Source organism: Protopterus annectens, chromosome 3.part1 (assembly GCF_019279795.1).
Source record: "Protopterus annectens isolate FY-2018-M chromosome 3.part1, PAN1.0, whole genome shotgun sequence".
In the NCBI taxonomy this organism is placed as follows: Eukaryota; Metazoa; Chordata; order Ceratodontiformes; family Protopteridae; genus Protopterus; species Protopterus annectens.
In genome coordinates this window covers 223442259-223465349 of record NC_056732.1, presented here as the reverse complement: position 1 = coordinate 223465349, position 23091 = coordinate 223442259, and the positions used below count along the sequence as shown (strand labels likewise).

Sequence of the window (23091 nt, the reverse complement as noted above, 5' to 3'; positions counted from 1 at the left end):
GATGTGTGGAGGGTGTTGGTGAGAGTATTAAAAAGGAGGGGACCAAGGATAGAGCCTTGTGGTACACCAGTGGTGACTGGGAGGTATGGAAAGATGGTGAAGTGCCACTTTATTGAATTATACCTATTGGATAGATTGCTTTTAAATCATAGAAGGGGTGGGCTGAGAGACGGAGGACATTTGAAGAAGAAGTTTGTTGTGACAATCTGTGTTGAAGGCTTAGGCAAGTCTAGAAATAAGGAGGAGATGAGTTTGCCATCATGTCTAGCTTTACTGACAGTATCTACCTGGTGCTGTCAGGAATCTTACAGGGCCTGAAGGGAGAACCTGCTGGATCAGTACAGTGGCCACCTCAGTAAGACAGATTCCTGCCACCAGCTTGCCATGGTATTGAGTAATGACACTAGCATCACCCCCTACCCAGTGAGCACTGCAAGTACAGGTCCAGGTTCAGTAGCCTTCGCACCAATGACAGGTAAAGGTTGGACAAAGAGGTAACTTTCTGTTGTAAGCAATCTGTATTTGGTGTGGTAGTGTACATCTTGACCGTCATATATTGTGATTGTCTTCTGTTGTCTGACATGTACTTATTACTTTCTGTTTATGTTTTACAGCAGAATTGGCTAGAAATGAATTATGTGGCCTTTCTAAGGCGATGTGATAGGCTGCTCAGGTAGTGGGTTGTGTGGTTTATTGCTGTCTGCACTATCATATTTGAAGAAATTGTCATGCACATGTATGCTAATCTGTTGTATTTAATGCTGTTTTTTTCTGCAGGATCAATTGTAGTGCCAGCTGTGATATGGCATTAGCCATCTAGTTTTACTCCAACCATCATGCCTGCTGCTTTGCCACCATTCATCCCCAGACCTGCATTTCTGCAGGATGATGATGGTCATCCTGTGTAAGGTTATCTAAAGGGCCTACAAATGGCCTTTGAGCTTTCTCCACTGAGAGTACTCCAGGGAGTCCCCTGGGTCACCAGTTGACAAGTGCAGTGGCTGAGGATTTCCAAGGGGACTTAGCAGCTGGACATCTCCATTGGGCACCTTAGGCCATTTCCTTGTGTGGCTGATTGAATAACATGCCCACTCTGTCCTGTCCGCCAAGCCACCAGAGGCAGTGCCCAACACAATGTCAGGCATGGATGCGATTGGCATTTGGGTGCATTCCCCTTTGGCCAGTCAGGCAGGTATTCACACCCCCATTTCCCCCATGATGGTATTCCCTTTCCTTATGTTTCACCCCCCTACACTGTCTGTAATCAGTCCTCATGATCGCCAGTTATACACCTCCCAACACTTTTCATTGCTCCAGTAGCAGTCCCCTCTTTTGTGCCCTTGTATGTTTTTTTTGTCCCTGCTTCATTCCCTATGTCCTGCTTCCTCCTGCCTTTGCTTCTTCATCCTTGTTACCTTCCTCTTCTGTCCTTCATAAAACAAATGGAAACTGGGAACCTGTCCAAAAATAAATGCTCTGCCCCCACACACACACACACACACACACACACACACACACACACACACACACACGCTCTTCCCCATCTCTGACTTCACAGTCATCTCCTTTTCTCCCCGTCTGTATGATGACACGTATGGGCTGCCGTCAGTGCCCATGTTGCATCTACAAGATACTTAGGTACTTGTAAGTATGCATATTACCTATCACATCACCTTTGTGTTGCATTCCCTGCAGTCATGTGACCATTAAAGCATGACCAGCAGCTTGATTAATGTCATTGTCACATGGCCTTTACACAACACATTCCTGAGTGGGCTGTGCTGCCCTTTCTCCAATGTACTTTTTGGCAATGGTGTTACATAACTCTCTGAATACCCCTACTATATTTCAAATGTTACTGCTTGGCCCTTGTAAAATAAATGAGTACAAAAAATGCAGATAAAACATTGGTTATGTAAAATGCTTTTAGTATATAAATGTCCTTTTCATTTAGAGTGTCACAGTAATGCTGTGCACGTTGCAAAGCATATTGTATTTAGGGCTTTGTTAAAGGCCACACTATCTGTAAATGTTGAACTAGACAGTATTGTCTCCCAAACTATGAAGTACATATGATAGTACAGGGGGTTGATAAGTCTCTAAAAGACTAAATTCTGATATCACAAAGTTTTGTGTTTCTGCAATGCTTATTTCATGCCAGCAGATAATACTAAAGGCTCATTGAGTGACGGGAGTCCTTCATGTGTAGTAGTTCTACCATGTCTGAAGCAAGCAAGGCATTAAAATAGCACCATCCCCTGAGAAGAATTAAACAAAATTTCAAGGCAAGAGTGATTTTTCTTCATATTAGTAGCAAAGGTAAGGTTATATCATGTGATTGTAATACTAATGTGGAAATAACATTTTATTGTCCATGTGCCTCAACTCTTAAGCAGTCTATTGGGAGTTGGAGCATCGAAGAACCATTTTTAATACTGATGTGAAGATTAAACTTTATTTCAAAAATGCGAGACTGCAAACGTCAAGTCAGTGGGTGCTTACTGGAGGACAAACTACTTGAGTGCCATTTTTTAAAATGTCATTGTAGACATTATTTATTATTTTTATTTATTTATTTGCTTTTTGTTTACCGGGAAAGTCCACTGGGCCTAGTCAAACCCATTTTCAGTGGAAGCCTGGGGAAAAAACTCCATAGTATAGACATAAACACTTAAAAATTTACAGTTCAATATTACAATTAAACATTACAATAAACTAATTCTACAGAAAAATGGCATTTAGAACTAGAGAGAGAAAATTCTGCAGAAAAATAAAAGAACAATCAAAAAAATGAAAAGCAATTACAAAAGTAAGTGTGTACAGTTGTCGAGAGAGACATTACAGAAATGTATTGGTGGTAAGCAAACAGCTTAAGTATCTACATGGCTTATAGGCTCTCTCATCTGTCTTTACAGTTGTTACTGTTTTACCAACAATAGTGAATGACAAGAAAATATTAAAGTTATACAGTTTTCTAACGGGGCTAGGTACAGGTACATATCCAGCAAGAAAGGTGGTTATGAAGGGAAGTTATGAAATGAGTGAAATTTTGAATAGTTCTAAAGGGTAGAGGTAAAGCATTCCAGCTCTTGGCTATTGAGAATGAGTAAAGAAGCTGACCAGGTGGGGGATTAGGTTTGTTAATCTGTAAAAATTTCTGATCCCCTGATCTGAGTGACCTGTTGGGGAGGTAGTAATTAAAAGCAGAGCTCAGAGCAGGACAGTCTTAGGGTCTGAAGAGGATTTTGTGAGCTGTGGTTAGTTGTAGGTAGGAGAGGTAGTTTAGAAGCTCTCGCCATTTAGTGATTATTCAGTGATATTGTATGATATTTTAAAGTATACAAGACCTCATTTCTGTGGATACACCTCTGGTATTTGGCTATGGTCAAATGAAAGAAGTTCTGTCCTTGGTAATGTACTTCACCTTATACACACACATGCACACACAAACATATACACACACAAAAAAAAAACATGTAGCCACCTCTCAAGCCACAACAATTTTTAACTATGATTAAGTGACTTTATAGATTATTTACCTTCGCACGAAGATTGCCTAGACATTCCCAAAATTAACTACTTTTTGGGTAGGTGCACCTCTAACCTTTGACTGTAATTAACTAAAAGAAATTCTGGCCATTGCAATATGTTTCAGATTATGTCACAAACATACACGCACACACACACACACACACACACACACACACTATTTTTACTTTCAGCTTCTTTAACAATCTGTAGTACTGTATGGATGTTACAGCATAACCTATGATATGTTCCCACTCACAGACAGCAAATTATATTGCTTTTCCACTGTAAGAAGCAGTTGAAGTGTGTTGTAAACCCCCCATGATCTAATCAGCCCCCAGCTCTTACTCCACAGCCATGCTGCTCAAAATACTTATTTTTATCTTAAAAATATGTCACTGCCTGTAAACGATGTTTTAGTCCAAATCTTCCCACAAATCCAAGCATTTGGTTTCCATTCAGGATCCGCATTTGTTGCTTGGTATACAGGTATACATACCTTGTCCAATCCTTATCACCATTTTCTTTAATAATATTTTTTTATCATCCTGCCAATATTTTCCCCACATTGTAATACCTACAAAGGAAAACCATCCCAGTTGTTTGGAACATATGCCCTTCTTTGCAAATACCATAAACTGAAGACACATCACTGTGTAGGCACTGGCACTGTGGCAAGGGGAAAAGGAAGGCAGTAGTAGCATGCTGTTTGACTTTCTGGTTTATTTTGGTATCAGTTTTATTTAATTAGGGTAATCATTTTATTGCTATTTTATTGCTGCATTAATTGTACTAGTGACATCTTTAAATCTAAATGGTTTTAAAGTTATTATTTTATTTTTCATTTTAAAGTCATAGACTTTACAATTTTAAAAGTTAAAGGCACATGACATTCTGCCATTGCTGTCAGATTCCAATATTATGTGTCTTCTTGTCATAAAAGGTTAAACAATTCCATCCATCCTAAACCCCCTTTTCCCATTTTGCACATGGGGTCAGGGAGTCACTTCAGCAGTGGCGGTCATCGCAAGCCAAGGTTTACACTGCCGGGAGTAGTTCATTCGTACCACTCACTCACACGCTCTCTTTCACCTATGGCCAATTTAGCGTGTACAGTCCACCTACTGCTTGTCTTGGAATGCGAGAGGAAATTGGAGCACCCGGAGGAAACCCACATGACTGTAGGGGAGGACATGCAGACTCCGCACAGAAAGCACCCCAGCCGAGAATTGAACCAGAGATCCTCTTGCTGTGCGGAGACTACTCTAACTGCTGCACCACTGCAGCCACCCCTTCTAAATTTTCTTCTAAATTTTGTAATTCTGCAGAATGTCAGTTACCATGGTCAAGTCCCACTAGAGAAAAAATTAATTTTAGTCATAGTTTATCTGAATGTGTCAGTTTCCTTGTGGAGTATTAGATGATTATAAAGTAGCATTCTACCGCAGGCCCATTTCAGTGGAAACAGAGAGAAAGCTTCAGAAAAAATACAGACATAGATGGTATCTGAAGTTATTAATTTAGATTATATTATCCAAACTGCATTTGTATCGGAAGGGAAAAAACACATCCCTCACTACTTGTTTATACGCAAGTTACAAGTTACTTATTAGATAGGCTGTGTGATTAAAGTGTCATGATGGCAAATATTACCTTGTACAAAGAGCGTAAAGAAAAATGCAATGAAATAGCAAATTGATGTATGTCACACCACAAGAAAGAGGTGCCTAGTTGCAAAGGACTGTTTACTAAGTTCTTTAAACAGTGGTCTGATATCATCATTTCACCAAATCATCCTTTTTTTTTTTTTTTTTTTTTTTTTTTTTTTTTTTTTTTTTTTTGAGGTGTGAGATAATTGAAGGTTTGTGGAGGTCTAATACATATGTAAGATCCTTGGCTTTTTGTAAAATTGTTATATGTGATATCTAGCTAAAAATGTTGTGTTCTGTGATCTAGCTGTAATCAAGATAGAGATTATTGTGTACTTATGGCAATGCATTTCTGCAGCAAATGTGATAGTTTTATGACAGGAGGTTTCATGGATATTGCGAATGATGGCACATCCATCAGTGAAAGGAATGTGACCAAGTAACGGTTTTGGTTGCAGTAAAGCTGTGAACAACATAATTCTGCTTCCATGGAAATGTAAAACTTGGATTGATATAGTGTGCCAGGCAGTTTACTTATTTAGCAAAAGGAAATTTGTATATTAATGCAAAATTTCTTGTCTTGGTTTAAGTTAACATCTACATATTTGAGGTGAATGAAGTATTATCAGGTGAGGTAATGTTTAAGAATTTCAATCTGGTATTAATCTTCATGGGAAATAACATGTATTTAGATTCTGAAGTATTCAGTATGAGGCTGGACTTTGTAGCCAGTAATGGAGAAGGATGAAGTGTATTCAACACAGTTGTTGGAGAGTTGATGTGGACGCAGATGGACAAGGAATGCTAGTCTGTACTTTGACACAGATTAGTGTCTTGATATAAAGACTATATCTTATTCATGAAAATAAAGAAAAGCAGTGGTCCAGGTAATGACCCCATGGTGTTCCAGCTAGGCCATCGGTTACAGAGTACAAATAATAGCTACTCATCAAACGTTTTAGCTCCTCTTATGAGGGTATCTTACAAAAGCACTGTCTTTGGCTGCTTGTCTAATTACAAGCTTCTTGAAACAAACGGTTTAAAGTGCGAAATGCTTTGGAGAAATCCATTAACATTGCATTGCAGCCACCACTTGGTCCTTGTTTATTCCATGCACAGAAAGTCAGCTGGTAACGCAGTTTGTGGTATGATGAAACTGCAAGTCATGCTTGCAGGCCACTCAGGGAATTTTGGGCTTTATTGGTGAAATGACTGTCACTTTATTTTGGTTCACTAAAGGGGACAGCAGACAGTATGACATAACAGTGAGAGTGAGTGGTCACTGTAGGATTTCTAACTAACACTTCCTAAAAGCAGTTTTACCATTCAAGAAGTGATAGCTTGAATTCTATCCCTCTAGCCCAACTACCTGACTGTTCATGTCCTAGAAGGGTTTTGCTTTATTTGGCTGCCTGCAAGCTAGCAGTGTGCATGAGTAATTTTTGCCACTTTTTTTTTCTCTAGTTATGCAGCCATAGCGTTAGTACATATAAATACATATGGACGTTTCCCTCACTGAGGGTGCAGGGGCCTTACTTTCCTGCAAAAAAAAAATTCTTAATGTCAGTACCACTCAGTTTTATTGGGCATACTGCTTGACAAATCTGTCTCATCCAGTTTGCTTTTGGTAGCTTATGGGTCAACTTCTCAAATTGCAACCCCTTCTAATATACTCCTTTTTACTATATACAGCTTACAACTCCCTTATATGTGATCCAGAACTAGAAAAAAAATGCAATAAACATAGTTAGTATATAATAATTCTCCATACATAATCTGAAAACACACTGTGAACACGCAAACCACACATTTTCTCTGAGTGCTTTCATTGAGACTTCATCAGAATCGGGTTAAAAGTAAATCAACTTTAAATTCAGAAACACAATAAAGCATGTGACCATTCAGAACCAATATGAAACTTTTTTGCTCGGTCATGAGTTAAAAAAATAAGTCTGTAATGTTAGAATCATAGCCCAGAGTCCAACTGCTGTAGCACACAATAGTCAGTATTTTCCATTCAAATTGTTTTGTGTCTCCGGCTTTTCCCAGTTAGGGGTCGCCACAGCGAAACTCCAGTCCGCTAATGATTGGCAATCGATTTTTATGGTGCTGAGTTGCCAGCCCGATGTCCAACCTTCAGCGAAGGCATGCCCATTCACGCATGTCTTTCGGAGGCCACTCTACCACGGGGAGGACATGCACACTCCACACAAGGCACTCCAGCAGAGAATCGAACAGGAAAACCTCTTGCTGTGAGGCAACAATGCTACCACTGTACCACCGCGGTTATTTTTACAGTTGGTAAAATAATGGCATCCAGAGACTTTGTACTGGATTTGGATGCATGCATAATTTAATCTAAGAAGCACCTTGATGTAAGTTTCCTAGCTGAACGGAAAATAAATGTTCTGTGTTATTCTGGCCCAGAAAAAAATAATGAGCATACTAGAATATTGTGGCATATCATGTTTTCCAAGTCAGAGATATTTTAGATTGCAGTATTTGTTTCTTTCTCATGTTATAATATTACCTGTTAAATATTTTAGTTCCTCTTACAAGAGTAGCGTATAAACCAGCACTGTGTTTGGCTGCTTGTCTAATTTACAAGCCTCTGAAATAAGTGGTTAAAAGTGTGAAATGCTTTTAAGAAACCCATAACCATTGCAGCCACCACTTGGTCCTTATTAATTCATTGCTTAGAAAATCTGTTCCAACAGGTAAGGCAGTTTAAGTGCTACAATGGGGCCAGTTTCACTAGCCAGGCCTCTCGGGGATTCATATTTCTATCCCATAACTTCATTTTTACATTCTTATGTGTTTAAATACACACAGCACACTTGCCTAATGACTGATTGCACATCTGACAAGTATATAACTGGTGTAACATCTCAAAGTATCTCATTACAGACTTGTGGCTTGTAGAGACTGGGTTGTACAATCCCTGTTTGCCCTGCTTCTGCTGGGCCCAGGAATATTGTTAACACAGCTTATGTATGAAATCTCACTTTAACATCTGGCCTATTTTGCTAATATAATATGCTAATTATAACACTATATTGAAGTTATGCACAAATAGCAAGAGCTGATTTAAATCTGAGGCAATGTTTGAAATAAGTGAGGCATCAGCTCATGAGCTTTTTTTTTTTTTTATATATATATATATACTAGGTCTATCGACATGGTGACAGGAGTCCAATAAACTCATTTCCAAGTAATCCAATCAAAGAAAATGCATGGCCACAGGGATTTGGACAACTAACTACGGTCTGTATGCACCAATACCTAACTTAACTACCTTTGCCTCTATTGTTTGAAATCATTTCTTGATTTTTTTTTTTTTTTTTGTTTTGTTATTTTCCTCTGGCATTAAACGAATCAAATAAATTTGGTTATCCTGTTTTGTTGATAATAGTTCTGAGTCAAATTCTGTCCTCTGATTACAAAGTTATCTGACCAAATTGCTTAGTAGTGTAAAAGGTACAATTTTGAATCTAATGATTCCATGTATGTACATGCTTGATGCTGCAGGAATCTCAGATTGCTTTACAAGCAAAGTCATGCATAATTAGTCAAGAACACCGTTATACAAACGACTTGGGACTGTGTGATTAGTAGCACAGTCATCTTTGACTATAGTGCTGCTCATTGTAGGGATCTAAGCTACACAACTTTTCCTTATCAATCAGATTTGTACATGTCACGACTTCAGTAGTGCTCCTTGTAGAAGGCAGGCATCTACAGGTGCCCCCTGCAAATGCAGCTCCCCCTCCTAGGTCCGTGTCAGAACAACAAGTAGCATATAAGGAGGAGATGCTCCTGCAGTCACCAGTTCTTCTTCTTCCTTTGTTTTACCCAAAAAAAAAAAAAAAAAAAAAAAAGAGATTATTCATCAGTTTGCTGAACTTCATGTCCCAAAGTTTACAGAAGAATATGATTCAGTCTGGCAGAGGATTAACCCTCAGTCCACACAGCCCTCTAACAAAGAGAAGAAGGAAGTCTCTACCTGTTGACTTGTCTGAGTTCGACATCAAAAAGTGGACTTGATATACTCCTTCCGTGTTTCATCCAACTTCCATGGAATAAGTACTTGCTTAGCTAACTTTTTGATTGGTTTTATCAGTGTTACTGTGTTTGTATTTTTCTTTGTGACTGAACTAGCAACTTACGATTGTGACTGTTTATTTTGATAAATGGACTTTCCAAACGGTCCATGGCCTACAATGTCACTAGTACAGTGTTCAGAAGTATGCATGCAAAATGCAAATTCTCCCAAAGGATTTCAATACATAATGACTTGTTTGACTGGGGAATAGAAATAAGTCACTTTTTTTTTTGCAAACACTGTGCAACGTTTGGAAAACGTCACTTGCTAGTATATTCTCAAATCACAGAGTTTATATAGATCAAAAGAAGTTCAATGCAGTCATGCACCATGTAAGCTCTCTGCTTTCATCCTACAGCACAGACAAGAAAAGAGAACGACTTCAAAAGATTTCTCTTAGAGTCATGAGGCAGATAACAACAGGTATATACTTCAACCACCTATGAATTACTACATGCGTATTATTGAATGTTAAGATTACCTCTTTTAACAGACAGAGACAATATGGTGACAGACATTCTGGATGAGAGCATCAAATATACAGTGCAGCTATGTTAGCATAAAGTGCTTTTAGGATGTGCAGACAAAGTAATTAAAATGTAGCTATGGTGTAGACACCTGCAGCAGAGCAAGTGTTACAGAGACATGCGTTGATTCATCTGCAACCCCTGCCTGAGGATGCGGGGGTTAGCAGTTGCATGTACTCTTGGACAAAGCCTTGCTGAGTTAGACCACCTTGCCGGAAGTTTTTAAATGCCTTGAGAAGATGGGAAGAAGACACAGTCAATAAATTAACTTTTTCACCTACCTATCTTCAAATGAGTTAAGGAATGTCAACTAAACAATGATCTTTCTTGCAGAAATCAAACAGAAAGTGAACAGTGCAAGGAAAAAAGGGTATTCAAAAATGATGTGACAGCAGGGCAAGAGGGATGCAGTATGTAAATAGGAGAGGTGAGAAATCTCATCACAGCAAGGGGCCTGCATTCAGTACTGACAATGCCTCCATCCCCCCTTCCTTTACTTTGTCCCACATCTTAGGTGGCTAGCTGAACCACTTCAAGGACAACTGGTTTGGCCTGAATTCCAACAGGGGAGTAAGAACCATGAATACAACTTGGAATTTAGATTGAATTTGCCCTTCATGCATATGCCCCAGTCTCTTGGGATCAGTCTTTTTTAGGCCAAGAGGCTATCCAGCAACATATATCATTTAGTACATTGAATACAGTTTCATCTAAATAAGAAGGATGGGGGTTATAATTTGTTATACTCTAGACTTTGTCTACTTACCAGGAAGGGTAATTATTGGTGGCCCATTCTTGACCCAATCAGATTTAAATAAGTTCTTGAAAGTTAATAAATTCAAAGTGCTAACCCTAACACCTTACTCTCACACTACCTTATATCACAGTCTGTTGGTCACCTTGGACCTAATACATGCCTCTTTTAATAATATCCTGATCCACAATGACCACAGACATTTTCCCAGATTCAAGATAGGTGCTAGAGATTTCCAGTTTGCATTCCTCCACATTCATTTGTCCACAACTCAGATGATTACCAAATGTCTTGTACCTGTGCTTATCTTTCTGAGAACTAGGGGGCATCGATATTTATCTTTACTTTGATAACAGCCACATCCATGTCCCATTAGCAGAGGAAATGAGCAGATTGTTGGCTTTAACCATGACCAGTCTAACCAAGCTGGGCTTTTCCTCAAGTTGATGGTGTGGTCTGAAACCAGAAACTTCAAGGATCTTTAGCTGAGATGCAGAGAGGAACTGGCATTTCTTGCCCAGAGAAACAGCCTAGATCCTGAACAGCTTTTTTTTCTCCTACCTGGCTCGGAGGAAGGGAATAACAGCCAGAGAAATGTTAAGGGTACCAATCATATGTGGGCTTCTCTCCATATAGCTACTTCGCTGAGGCTCCACATGAGAAAATGTTGATGATACCAGAACTGTCATACCTTCAGTCAATGGATACCATTAATTCCAAACATAATGAAAGAGCTTTCCTGAAGAACCAGGCAGACAAACCTCAACCCAGACAACCCTGTATTCTACCTCTAAAGAATATATTCTTATTGCAAATGTGTCAGACATAATGTGAAGAATATAGCTGGTGCATCTCAAACTGAGTGGAGATACTGCAGGGCCATGCTGACCAAGCAAACAAAATGTTAAGGAAATGATGGCCCTTCTGCTGATCTTAAAAGCCTTCTGGATGAAGCTGGAAGCCTAGAAGACTGATGATGATCTCAGACAATATTATACTGACGTGCCATGCAAACAAGCAAGAGGAGAACCCACTCTTACTAGTTATAGAGGCTGACCTTAATGGTCAGTTTGCCATACAGCCAGAACTCTGTCTAAAAGCAGCCTACATTCCGTCAGTTAAAAATAAAGTTGTAAATAACCTAAACAGCTGATAAGATCAAGAACTATGAGTGGAAGCTGGACAGAAAGGCATTTCTAAAGAAGTCTTGTAACTGGGAGTTTGTTTGTCTCATAGACCTGCTAGCTTTCTATAATAACCACTAGTTACAGACCTTTTGCTCTTGATACCTAGACAATTGATATGCTTAGCATCGAATAGCAGGGAGATCTGCTTCATGCCTTCCTTCTCTTACCCTCTACTACCAAGAGTACTGCAAAAGGTAATGGTGGACAAGGCCATGGTTCTGCTGCTTGGCACAAACTGGGCCTGACAGCTGTAGTTATCCATGCTGATTCAGCTGTCTGATATTGGTATGGTCCTTATACCTCAACAAACCACAGATCTCTCCCAAGAAAAAGAGATGTCAGTTCACCAAAACTCAAAACCTTAAAGCTTGATGCATGGATCCTCTCAACCTCATACTGTTTTAATGCACACCCTTGAAAGATGTTACTGACTTCTTTTGCAAGAAGCTGGAAGGCCTACAAGTAGAAAATTATATTCTGCAAAGTTAAAACATTTGTCATGTGGTGCAGTGCTAGGGGGATAGGCCAAATAACAGTGCTGTAATAATCAAGTCCAGCATTACATAGCAGAGTTGTTTTTGAAGGGGTTTTCTGTACTCCAGCCACCAAGGTTCAGATTTCTGCTGTTGCAACATCTCTCCATGGAAACACAACTGTCAGCCCACCACATCTTAAAAGGAATACTTCACCTGAAACTGCCTAGGAAACCAGTGTCCCTTTGTTGGGACATGAATTATTTATTCCAAAAGCTAAAACTGACCCCATTCAAGATCAGTGCATCTGTGTAATTAAAGGTCCTGTGCTGAAAACTCCTTTTCTTAATCATAGTGATTTCAGCCAAGAAAGGGCCAGAGCTGCAGACCCTCATCTATAAGAAAACCTGCATGGCCTTCTGTAAAGATAAGGTCAGTCTTAGGACCAAGTCTGTCTTTCTGCTCCAAGTACCTTCTGATCTGGCAGTGAGCCAGGCTACTCAGTTACCCACTTTCCTCACTAACCCTCAGAAAAAAGGAAGGAGGAAGATTTTTGTTCCTTTTGGACTTCCACTTGAAGTTCAGGAACCAAGGATATCAGACAAATAAGCCAACCCTTTATCTCAGTTTTACCAAGCATATCTAGTATACCACTCTCCAAGTGGCTGGCTAACTGTGTTGTGTTACTTAATGAGTTTAGCAACAGAATGCTGTGTGCATCGGTTAGGGACATTCTTGTAGTGCAGTAGCCATAACTGTTGTGTTTTCCAAAATGTAGCAACACAGGGAATTTGAGAGTCCTTCACCTTCCTCTTGTCTAAGCATTACAAGCTGGATATACATTCTAAGAACAGAGACATTTCACCAACGCCATCTTGCAGGCCATGCTCTAAATTCTCCAGTAATGGATGCCTTTGATTATGCTACAACACATTCCCATGAAGTTTAAGTATTACATCACTGATCCCTAAAATGACCATGGAACAATCATGTAAGCTACTCGTCATGATAGGCAGGCTTTGGGTAGGAGATCACCACTGCAATATTACATCTTACCATCGTTGTCCCTCTCTTTAATTTTTGGGTATGTTCAGTCAGATCCCTGGGGCTCAGGGTCCACTGTGTTATCCTGGACACCTTCATTACTCTTTTTCTTTATTATCATGTCCTTGCTTTTAAGGCTTATTTCCATTCGGCCATCACTAACCTCAATACCTAGGTAGGCATGCTAGACATGGATGCTTTTGGATTTTACATACCATGGACTGGGGGCCAGTCTTCTGCTCCCCTGGTGACGGAGCACCTCTGAATGCTTTCTGCTCATGTAACTGAATGATGGCATGAGCATCTCATTGTTTTAAACCATGTGCTGGCCTGATATCAGCTAAAAGTGGTGTACACTGAAAAGAGATGGACAAAACACCTCTGAAAGTCAGACAATAAGGTCAGACAGCTAGCTTCAGCAAATCACAGTCACTTAATGAGGTGTGAAAGTACAGTTTTCGCCTATTAATTTTTTCCAGAATAACCATTAATGCAAATTTGGATCCAGTAGTGTAGAAATCACCTTATAAACTCCAGTGTTCTGTGTGGCAAACAAAACACTAGCATTTGCGGTCACTACTGCTAGACAACAACTGCTAGACAACAGTTTATATCTGCAAACATCACTTTAGAGGAGTGTGACTGTGTCTGCGGTTATTGTAAAGAACAAAGGCATTCCAGTTCCAATAAGTGCATCTAAGAGAAGTTTCTGCAATGCTGATAAACCTACGTACATCATGAAATGGCCTGGAAAATGAGTGGAGCATGTGGGGGCAAAGGGTGGATCAAGGTGACAAGAGACACTGAGTAACAGGTGTGGCTTTGGTAACATTTTTCTTTCTTCCAAATGTAACAGATCAAGTCTCAGATTTCTGACTGCTGGCACACCTGATAGTAATTGCTTCAAGCTCATAGTCACAGTAAATGTGAGAAAAATCTTTTAAAGTGGATAATTAAAGCAAATTTTTGTCATACTTCAGTTCAAATGTGAAAAAAAAGTTAACTGCTTAATTGCTGCATTGAATGCTGTGAATTCAGTACTGGAATGAAGTTACATTAAGGCAATGTATACTTAAATGAGGCAAGACGCTACACACACACAACACTGCAGATGTGAAACAAAACACTGCATGACCGATTGCTCCTCTAAACATGAATGAGTTGAAATGTTTTTCGAGCTTAATTTCTCTAGTTTTATTTTCATTGTGCAAAGGGTCGAGTAGGCCTCACTTAATAATTTTGTTAGTTCTTGTACTAGCAGACAACCCAAGCAGTTTGACAGTCTCCAAATATTTTGCTCTAAACACGTTATACCAGTATTTTCTCTCCCCTTATGAAGCAGAGAGATTATGGTTTCTATATTGTGTGTGTTTTAGAATTTTGAGGGGGGAATTACATTTTGAATATTAATTATTTTAACCCACTCATTCTGAATTCTCATTGTCAGATATATTTTATGCAGGCATCACAAACTTAAAGGGACGCTCTTGTATATTTATTTCATTTAAAAATGTGCAGTGGTGCATTTATGTTGTAGTGACTGCTAAGGTTATGGAACTCATTTACTGTGTAAATTAGGAACCCATCCATGAAATAATTTTAATTAAATTTAGATGGCAATTTATTTCAGGATAATACTTAAATATGAGGTTGGGCTTTGCAAAGTCCTCAATAACTATATAGTTTAGAGGTCACGTATTAACTCTATGAATCAGGGTTTTTACATTAAGTAGGTGCAGAACACTTCTGAGATTAAACTGAGATTTAAATTTGTTTTTGAACCTTGTTTAAAATATATTATTGTTTATTAACCTTAAATATTATTGTTTATTAACCTTAAATAATGATTTATATTAGTGTCACAGTCATAAGCTTGGAAGCAGAGAGACATAATACAGAAAGACCAAAATAAAAAGATTGAAATTACAGAATCTTATGAATAACAGAAACAAAATTAAAATATTAACAGAGAGAAAGACGCATTCTTGGTTTATAAAATGAAAGTCTTATAGTTTCTGTAGCTGTTTCACTACATAAATTCACTTCCTGCTGCACTAAAAAAATGTTATTTGTCTTTAGTACACTGTTGTCGCCTTACAGTAAGCCGTTGTCCTGTTCGATTCTCAGCTAGAGCGTCTTCTGTGTGGAGACATGCATGAATGGGCGTACCTTCATTGAAGGTTATGCGTCAGGGCCAGCAACTCGGCACGTAAAAAATCTACTGCCAATCATTAGCGGACCAGTGTTCCACTGTGGCAACCTCTAACCGGGAAAAGCCGGAAGACACAACAACAAACAACAATGTAACTGCATATCTTAAACAGCTACACTTCAATTATAAATAGAAACCATGATGTATACAATCCAGTATAATTTTTTACAGAATGAGTGAAATGTACACTGTCAAACAGGGTGCTGATATACAGATAAAGCCCTGTAAAAGTCCATCACTCAGGCCAGCATATTAAGCTGCTGAGAAGCTTGAAGCTCAGACTGACAAAAGCAAAAACATCTTTCTATGTTAGCTAAATGTTGTTTTGCTGTTTAGGGACTGTAAAAAAAATTGTGTGTGTGTGTGTGTGTGTGTGTGTGTGTGTGTGTGTGTGTGAGATAGACAGACAGAAATAGCACATAACTTCTTTCAGCTGCAACAGGAAGTCTGGTCCATAAATTACCTAGTTAAATTGAAGGTTTGTAATTATATCTGTGTTTTTAATGTTTGATAATCTCTGTAATCTGAATCCTGTTTTTAATATTTCATATGTAAATTCTGTACTGTTTTCTGGAACTTTTCTCCCATACTTGCTGTAATATATATGTACTTGTTTTTGAAGGAAGTATTTTGCATCCAAAGTATAAGTTATGCAAGTTTGAAACATTAGGTGGGGATACTATTTACCATCAAAAGAAAAAGTAAATAAATGCAAAACAATGTAACATATAGCCCATTGTGTAAGTGCAATAATGTTCTGCAGGGCAGCATTATCCAGGGAAATTATGCCTTTCCAGGGATGATAAGGCCATCCACCTGCCTTAACAACACCCCTTGGTGGGTGTTAGTTTCTTGATAATGCCCTCCCTGTTGGACATTACTGCTTGCATGAATATGATGTTGAGACAGAGCCCCTCAACCACCAATCTGATAGTTATACTCAGGGATAGTTCTGCCAAGATATTATCATTCTAAGAATTCTGCTGCTGTTGGCACAGCATCTTGCCTTGGTTGTAACTAATTTTGGAATTTGGTAGCATTCTAAATTACAAATATTACATAGTGTAAACGTACTGCTGCATATAAAGCGAAAGGTGTGATAAATGCAAGAAGGCACATTTATGTGCAAACAGGAAGTCCTACCAAATGTCGCTGTTTCAGAAAACCTACAAATGTAATAACCCAATCTAATGTTAAGGGGGAGCAACACCCCTGCACCCCATAGTACGCTATTAAATTATCCTAACTCCAATGGAAGACAGACTTTGGAAACTGGGAAAGCTCCATTCTACAGTGTAAAATTAATTTTACTACATCAAGGCTGTACACCCTCAGAGTTAATCTGTTTTCTTCTCTGCTTGGATAAATGAAATTGTGTTGATTTGATGTTTGTGCTGTTGATATTCTACCTTCAGTGTTCTTTGCTTCTGTCTTTTGAATAGGATCGCAGATGTAGATTTTTAAAATGGACTAAATTTTGTTCTTTGTTTAACAGGAAAGTGTAGTGAGACCTCTCTCACCTCCTTTTGTTGGATCAGCAGATATCCCAGTAATTAAATTAGTTGTTGTCTTACAAGTAAAGTGATAACAGGGGCTACAAATTTTTGTGGTTTAATTTATCTGTGGTTTGATAACACCCACTTTTTCAGCACTAATATCATTTGTGAATTAGGATACAACTTTTCAAAATTGTTACGGTATAAGGAATGAAGATGTCTTGTATTTGTAAAAACTATCATCCTCTTATTTTCAGTTGCCCATAGTACGGTAACTCTTCTTCTAAGGAAAATACACATTTCTCTTTCCCTCAGCACACATGCACAACATAATGTGACACCTTTCAGATGGAGAGTCACTTATTTATTTTATTTGTTGACTAAGAGGGCGCACTGGCCCTACGTCCCTTGTATAGTGGAGATCTAGATCCAGGCTGACAGCACCAGGGGAGAAGATACAAGTTGTACATAACCTGAGCGGTATTAACAAGCTTCCCAAATATGGCAGATTGTACACATTGGTATTTTTTCTTATAGGTAATGCAGAGGATTAATGTACTGATCTGCTTTCAGTGGTCCAGGATTTGATTCTATCAGTCTGTATTTGCCTACTGCATGACTCTGAGCTGAGCCTAGAAAAGGTCCATTTGGGTCAGTGCTCTGCAAAGAAACAGTGTAAGAATGGCTTAATATTCATTTATAGGTAGTCGTTAACTGCAGTGAAGATAGACAGTACAGAATTCAGCAGGGAATTTTGTCTCCACATGTACAAATACTAGAAATAGAAGTATTTTCATTCTAAGGTAAGCTATAAAGAGATACAAGACTGGAAAAACAAGTAATAAAGTTGGACAGCAGATTGTAGGACATGAGTTATTTGACAGGATTCACTATGATTTAATTAAGTGAAAGGAAGAGGTATTTCTTTAGCATTTGACTGTGGATCTATATAGACAGTTGCTTCAGGTAATATCAAAGTAATACTTGCTTAAACAGAAATGCAGCTATTTCAGGTCTAGATTTTTTTTTTAAGATTAGTAGTGACAATTACAAATATACAGAGAAAACTATTCTAGCAGCTGATGGATTTTAAGGTGAAATAGTACCAAAAGCAAAAAAAAAAAACAGAGGTCCAAAACTTACACAGTAAGACAAGGCAAAGCTTTCAAGTGTAAATCTCATTTTCAATACATGCATTGAAAAAGAGTTTTACAGTTGAAAGCTTTGCTTTGTCTTACTACGTTTTTAATAAAGTTTTGGACGCTGGACTTGTTTGTTTTTGCTTTTGGTACAGTTACAAATATCATTGAGGAAAGAGTTCCATTTCTTTGCAGTAACACTCTAAATACTCTGTGGCCAGTAAATATGTGGGAATGAGGAACCAAGAGTTGATGAAAGTTAAGATGTCCTTCCTTAGATCACTGTCGCAATATTCCAAACTGTTGTTATCTTGCCAAATAACCTGAACATCCAGCCAGAGTACCAAAGACAAAATGTCCCACAGAGCCATATGTCTGATATGTGACTTAAGCCCTTGGGTGTAAGGGTACATAAGCAGATGTGGGAGTGTGGAAACCTCAGACTGTCTCAATGCCGGTCTGAGCCAAAGGTCTTGCACCTGTCGGTCAGTTCTAAGTGTGATCGTTGGTGTCTTGTGCCTTTACTTGTTCAGATAAGTGCTTTGTTGGGGGACATTCCTTGTTTTTTCTTTCATCTATTGTGATTTTGTACTGTTAGATGTTAATTTGGACAGAAAATTGCAATTGTGATAGGCAGATTCCTTATAACAGTCACCAGTTGTAGTGTCCGTTTCACCTATGTACAAAACATGACTATAAAAACTCAATATTTGTTAATAATTTCAACCAAAAATGATACACATCTTTACTTTCTTAATACTTTTTCCTGATTTCCATATTTCAATGCTTTATATGGATTTTCATAAAATTTCCAAAATATTTCTTATACCTGTATAGGATCTCTGGTTATTTCCCTTGATATAGGATCCCTAATCTTGGCAACAACACTTTCTTCTTTCTGTTGCCTGAGCTGTTGCACTAACAACTTTTGTCCTCTGAAATTATTACCAAAAAACAGTTGCTTAACATTAATCTTTTTCATGCATGTTATCAAGGAAGTCCCTTCTTTTCTCTTTAGCACTTTGTAGTTGTGCCTCTGTGATGCTCTATGCCTCTATTATGCCTTGTTCTATGAGATTCCCCATATTCTGCAGTACTCCCTCTAAATAATTCTTATTACTTCTTAACTGTATTTCTTTTTCTTTTACTTCTATCCAATTTTTAAAGTCCACTTTTATTTAATCCCACTCTCTTACTATATTTTCTGAAAAGGTTTCTGTCTTTGTTAATAACTCCCAAATAATTCTACTACCTATTCCTTAAATTCCTCACTGTTTAACAGGTAGGTGGGGAAGTGTCACTTTCTCATTTTTATTTCATTACCCTACATTTTTATTTTAGTTATTATTGGTGTGTGATCTGAAATTTATTAAATGCACATATCCCTGTGAAATATAATTTCTGTCTAGCCTAGCCCGGTTTTTGGACCTTGGGAAATAATATATAAATTCTCTCTGAGCACCTACTACTAAATTATCTTCCATACCAAATATTTTATTAAATGTCTTCAAAAATCTGCCTTCTTTTGTTATATTTCCCTTCTAGGCACCCAGATACATCCTCACTGTTGCAAGTCAAATTCCAGTCCCCACCTATAAGTAATGTTCCTTGCTGAACGCTGATCATTTCTCCCAAAATTTTCTTAAGCTCCACTGTAATAGTTTTGGGTGGAATATAAATAAATGCCAGTGTAATCCTCCTATCTAGAACCCTCGCACCTTAAACACCTTGCTCAAACTAAAATTGCAGATCCTTTCACTCCAAATGTCCCGCTCATTCCAAAAAAAATCCCTTGGTACATATAACTGCTTCTCAGGCTACTGTAAACCCGCTGGAGGCTGGTGCAGCATCTGCTTGTCACATGACCAATACTACTGACTGTACTGATCTGATAGAGAAGAGGGAACCTTATCTTAGAATTTTAAAAGGACCTGATGATGTTTCCTAAATATCTTTAATCAAGGTATGTCAGGGGTTGGATCCACCACAATATGTTTAAGCAGACATCACTCCCAAGAAGAAACAAAAAGCAAAAAATGTTTCCTCTCCTCAGATATCCCAAGAGAATCAATGGATGGAATTTTCCCAAGGCTATTTTGGCTCTCAAGCCACCATCTTTGCTTCTGCTCTTTGTCCTTCTGCCGCTCAAAAAAGACAACATGAGTCATCCTCTGAGGAAGATGAGGCAGCATCTGATTCAGCTAAACATTCTTTGGCAACACATCCCAGATTCACTACCCATCCCAAGTAAGTTGCCTGTGATTATGAAGGTAGTTTACCTTCTGATTCTCCTGTAGAAAAAATCTCCTATGGGCAAGCCATAACTAAGATGCTGCAGCATTCTGCCTGAGAATCCAGACAAATATCTGATGTGCAATAAAGATATTACAGTTTGCTACAGATGGTCACATCTGTGCCTGCACCTGTCCTTCCTGTAACAGAGACATTTCTGGACAACTTTGTATTCATTTCCACTGCACATGAGTCTCAACCTCCAACATCTAAAAGACAGGATAGGTTCTATTAAGTGCCTGAACACTTTTAAGTTCCTGTAGAAAAATCCTGTGGAAGATCTCTTGTCTCCTTCCATTTCAAATGACAAGCCATCTGCTAATGCCCTTCACTCAGGCAAAGATAGCAAGGCAACAGGCAGATATGGAAAAAGATATACACCTCCTCCACTCTGGCTTTCAGAGCCGTGAATTACAAGACTATTTTGACTGGCTTAAATAAAACTCTGTCTTCTCTGGAAGTATCCACCATTAAACAAAAAAAAATGTCTATGGTGACTCAGGCTTTCCAGGTAGCAAAGTGTAGCATGAGGTGTAGTTAGGATGTAGTGGAAGCTTCTTTCAGAGCAGCTGCTACTGGATCTGTCATTAGAAGGCATGCATAGCTTCATTCACAATCCTTACCTAAGGATACGAATGCTCTTGGATGGGGACCTACTATTTTGTCCTGAAGCAGTCAACTGGTTTCAAGCCTTGCAAGAACAAGGAATTCAGACAAATATTTCTCACTTTTGACCCAGTTGTCAGAGAAACTACCTGGCTAAGCCAGCTTCTTTCTCTCACAGGGGCCTTTAGCCATCACAGAAGAGCAACAAAATTCTTAGAAAGAGATTTCAGAATAAACCAGCCAGAGATTCTAAGTCTGGGAGCTCTCCCTTTTCAGACAAATCAGCCTGACTATTTTATAACTATTTTCTGCCTCCTCCTGTCCCCCTCAGTATATCCCTCCTCCTGTCAAAAAGACTGACCCCATGACCTTTGACTTGGCAGCTCATAACTTCAGACCAATAGGTTCTTTCCATTATCCAACGTGGTTATGGGATGACTTGGAAGGAGATTCCACCATTCAAAGTGTCCCACATTCCCTCCCAATCATGTAAATATTTTATCTCCTATCCTACAAGTCCTGCACAACCAAGGTACAATAGAACCTGCTCCACCAACAATATGTAAGGAAACAGTTTCCAGAATTTTTCTGGAACCCAGAAAAGGAGAATGGAGAACTATACTGGATTTGTCCTGTCTCAATACTTTTCTAAAGATTCCCTTGTTCAAAATGTTGCCACTGCAGACTCTTACCTTTCATCCTTCTTTAGGTCTTCCTGGTATCCTTGGACTTAAAGAATGATTATCTCCAAATCCCCATTCACCCTACTTTAAGAAAATTTCTAAGATTTTCAGCTTGTTCGTCTTATTTTTAGTTCTCTGATTTACCATATGGGTTGTTTACAATACCAGGGTCTTCAGAAATTGCATTGCTGCAGCCATTGCCTCCTGCAGAACTTAGAGAACTCAAATATTCCTATATGTAGATGACCTGTTATTAGAAGCATCTTCTCAGATGAAGGATCACTATCTCCCTCCTAGAGAGTCTAGGGTTCATGATAAAAAAGACAATCCAATCACCAAACCAAGAAGACCAAAAACCAGTGAAGAAAACAAAACTGCAAACCAAATGCAAGTAGAAAGAAGCGCTCAAGGAGTCATTGTTTTAGCGTAAACATATTTTTATTCTTCCACTGTTAGCCTGTAGACTTTATCAGAAATAACGTACAGATAACAAACCAACCATATTTAAATACTACACAATGGCCAATCAGCCAATAAAATTATTTTTTTATTTGTTTTGTTTTTATTGGCTGATTGGCCATTGTGTAGTATTCAAATATGGTTGGTTTATTTGTATGTTATTTCTGATGAAGTCTTCGGACGAATAGTGGAAGATTAAAACTTTGCTTACACTAAAACAATTCCTTGAACATTTCTTTCTACCAGTGTTTGGTTTGTAGTTTTGTTTTTATTTTCGCTGGTTTTTGGTCTTCTTGGTTTGGTGATTGGATTTGTCTTGTTACTGAGTTTATCATGGCAAGTGCTCCTAACAATGAACTACTTGATTTAACGGTGCATTCAACACCTTCTTTGCATGAAGTGGTTTTAAACAGCTTGGTGTCTGCGGTTGGTGAGTTGCAAAAGACCTTGGCAACTATAATAACAAGATTAAATGACCCTGGAATAAATTGTTATTTAAGTAACGAATTTTCAGATGACTCCTTAGATGGAGATGGAAAAGAGAGTGTTGTAGCAATGGTGGTAGATCAACAGTCTACAAGTAAAGAGGTTTTTAAAGACTTTAATTCCTTCCTTAACCACTGTGATCCATTTCAGTCTGTTGGAGACAGGCAAGGTACTGTTATTTCTAGGAGCAACCTCTGGATTTGTTTGACAAAATAGAAAAGCGCTACCGAAGCTTAATTATAGAAAACAAGTAGTTCGAACATTGTCTTAGGTTGAATATTACACCAAAAGGTTTGAGGTTTAAGTTCCCAAATGGTACTAACAAAAATACTCCTTTACACAATGATTTAAATTCCTTTTTTAAAAAAGCAGGAAAGGAATTTTGACTCTGTTAGTCAATAATTTGTAATTATTGAGAGTTTAAAAAGTGGTCTGATTGAACTGGACAATACTA

General features: G+C 38.4%; 1 protein-coding gene across 1 annotated transcript in view; it reads left to right on the top strand.

The window, feature by feature from the left end:
* LOC122797653 (lysosomal acid phosphatase-like) overlaps positions 1-23091 on the top strand; it is a 120534-nt gene that overhangs the window by 59957 nt on the left and 37486 nt on the right. Inside the window, exon 2 of the mRNA XM_044066194.1 lies at positions 8346-8441. Within this exon, the coding sequence (XP_043922129.1) occupies positions 8346-8441 (96 nt within the window). The remainder of the gene's footprint in view (positions 1-8345; positions 8442-23091) is intronic.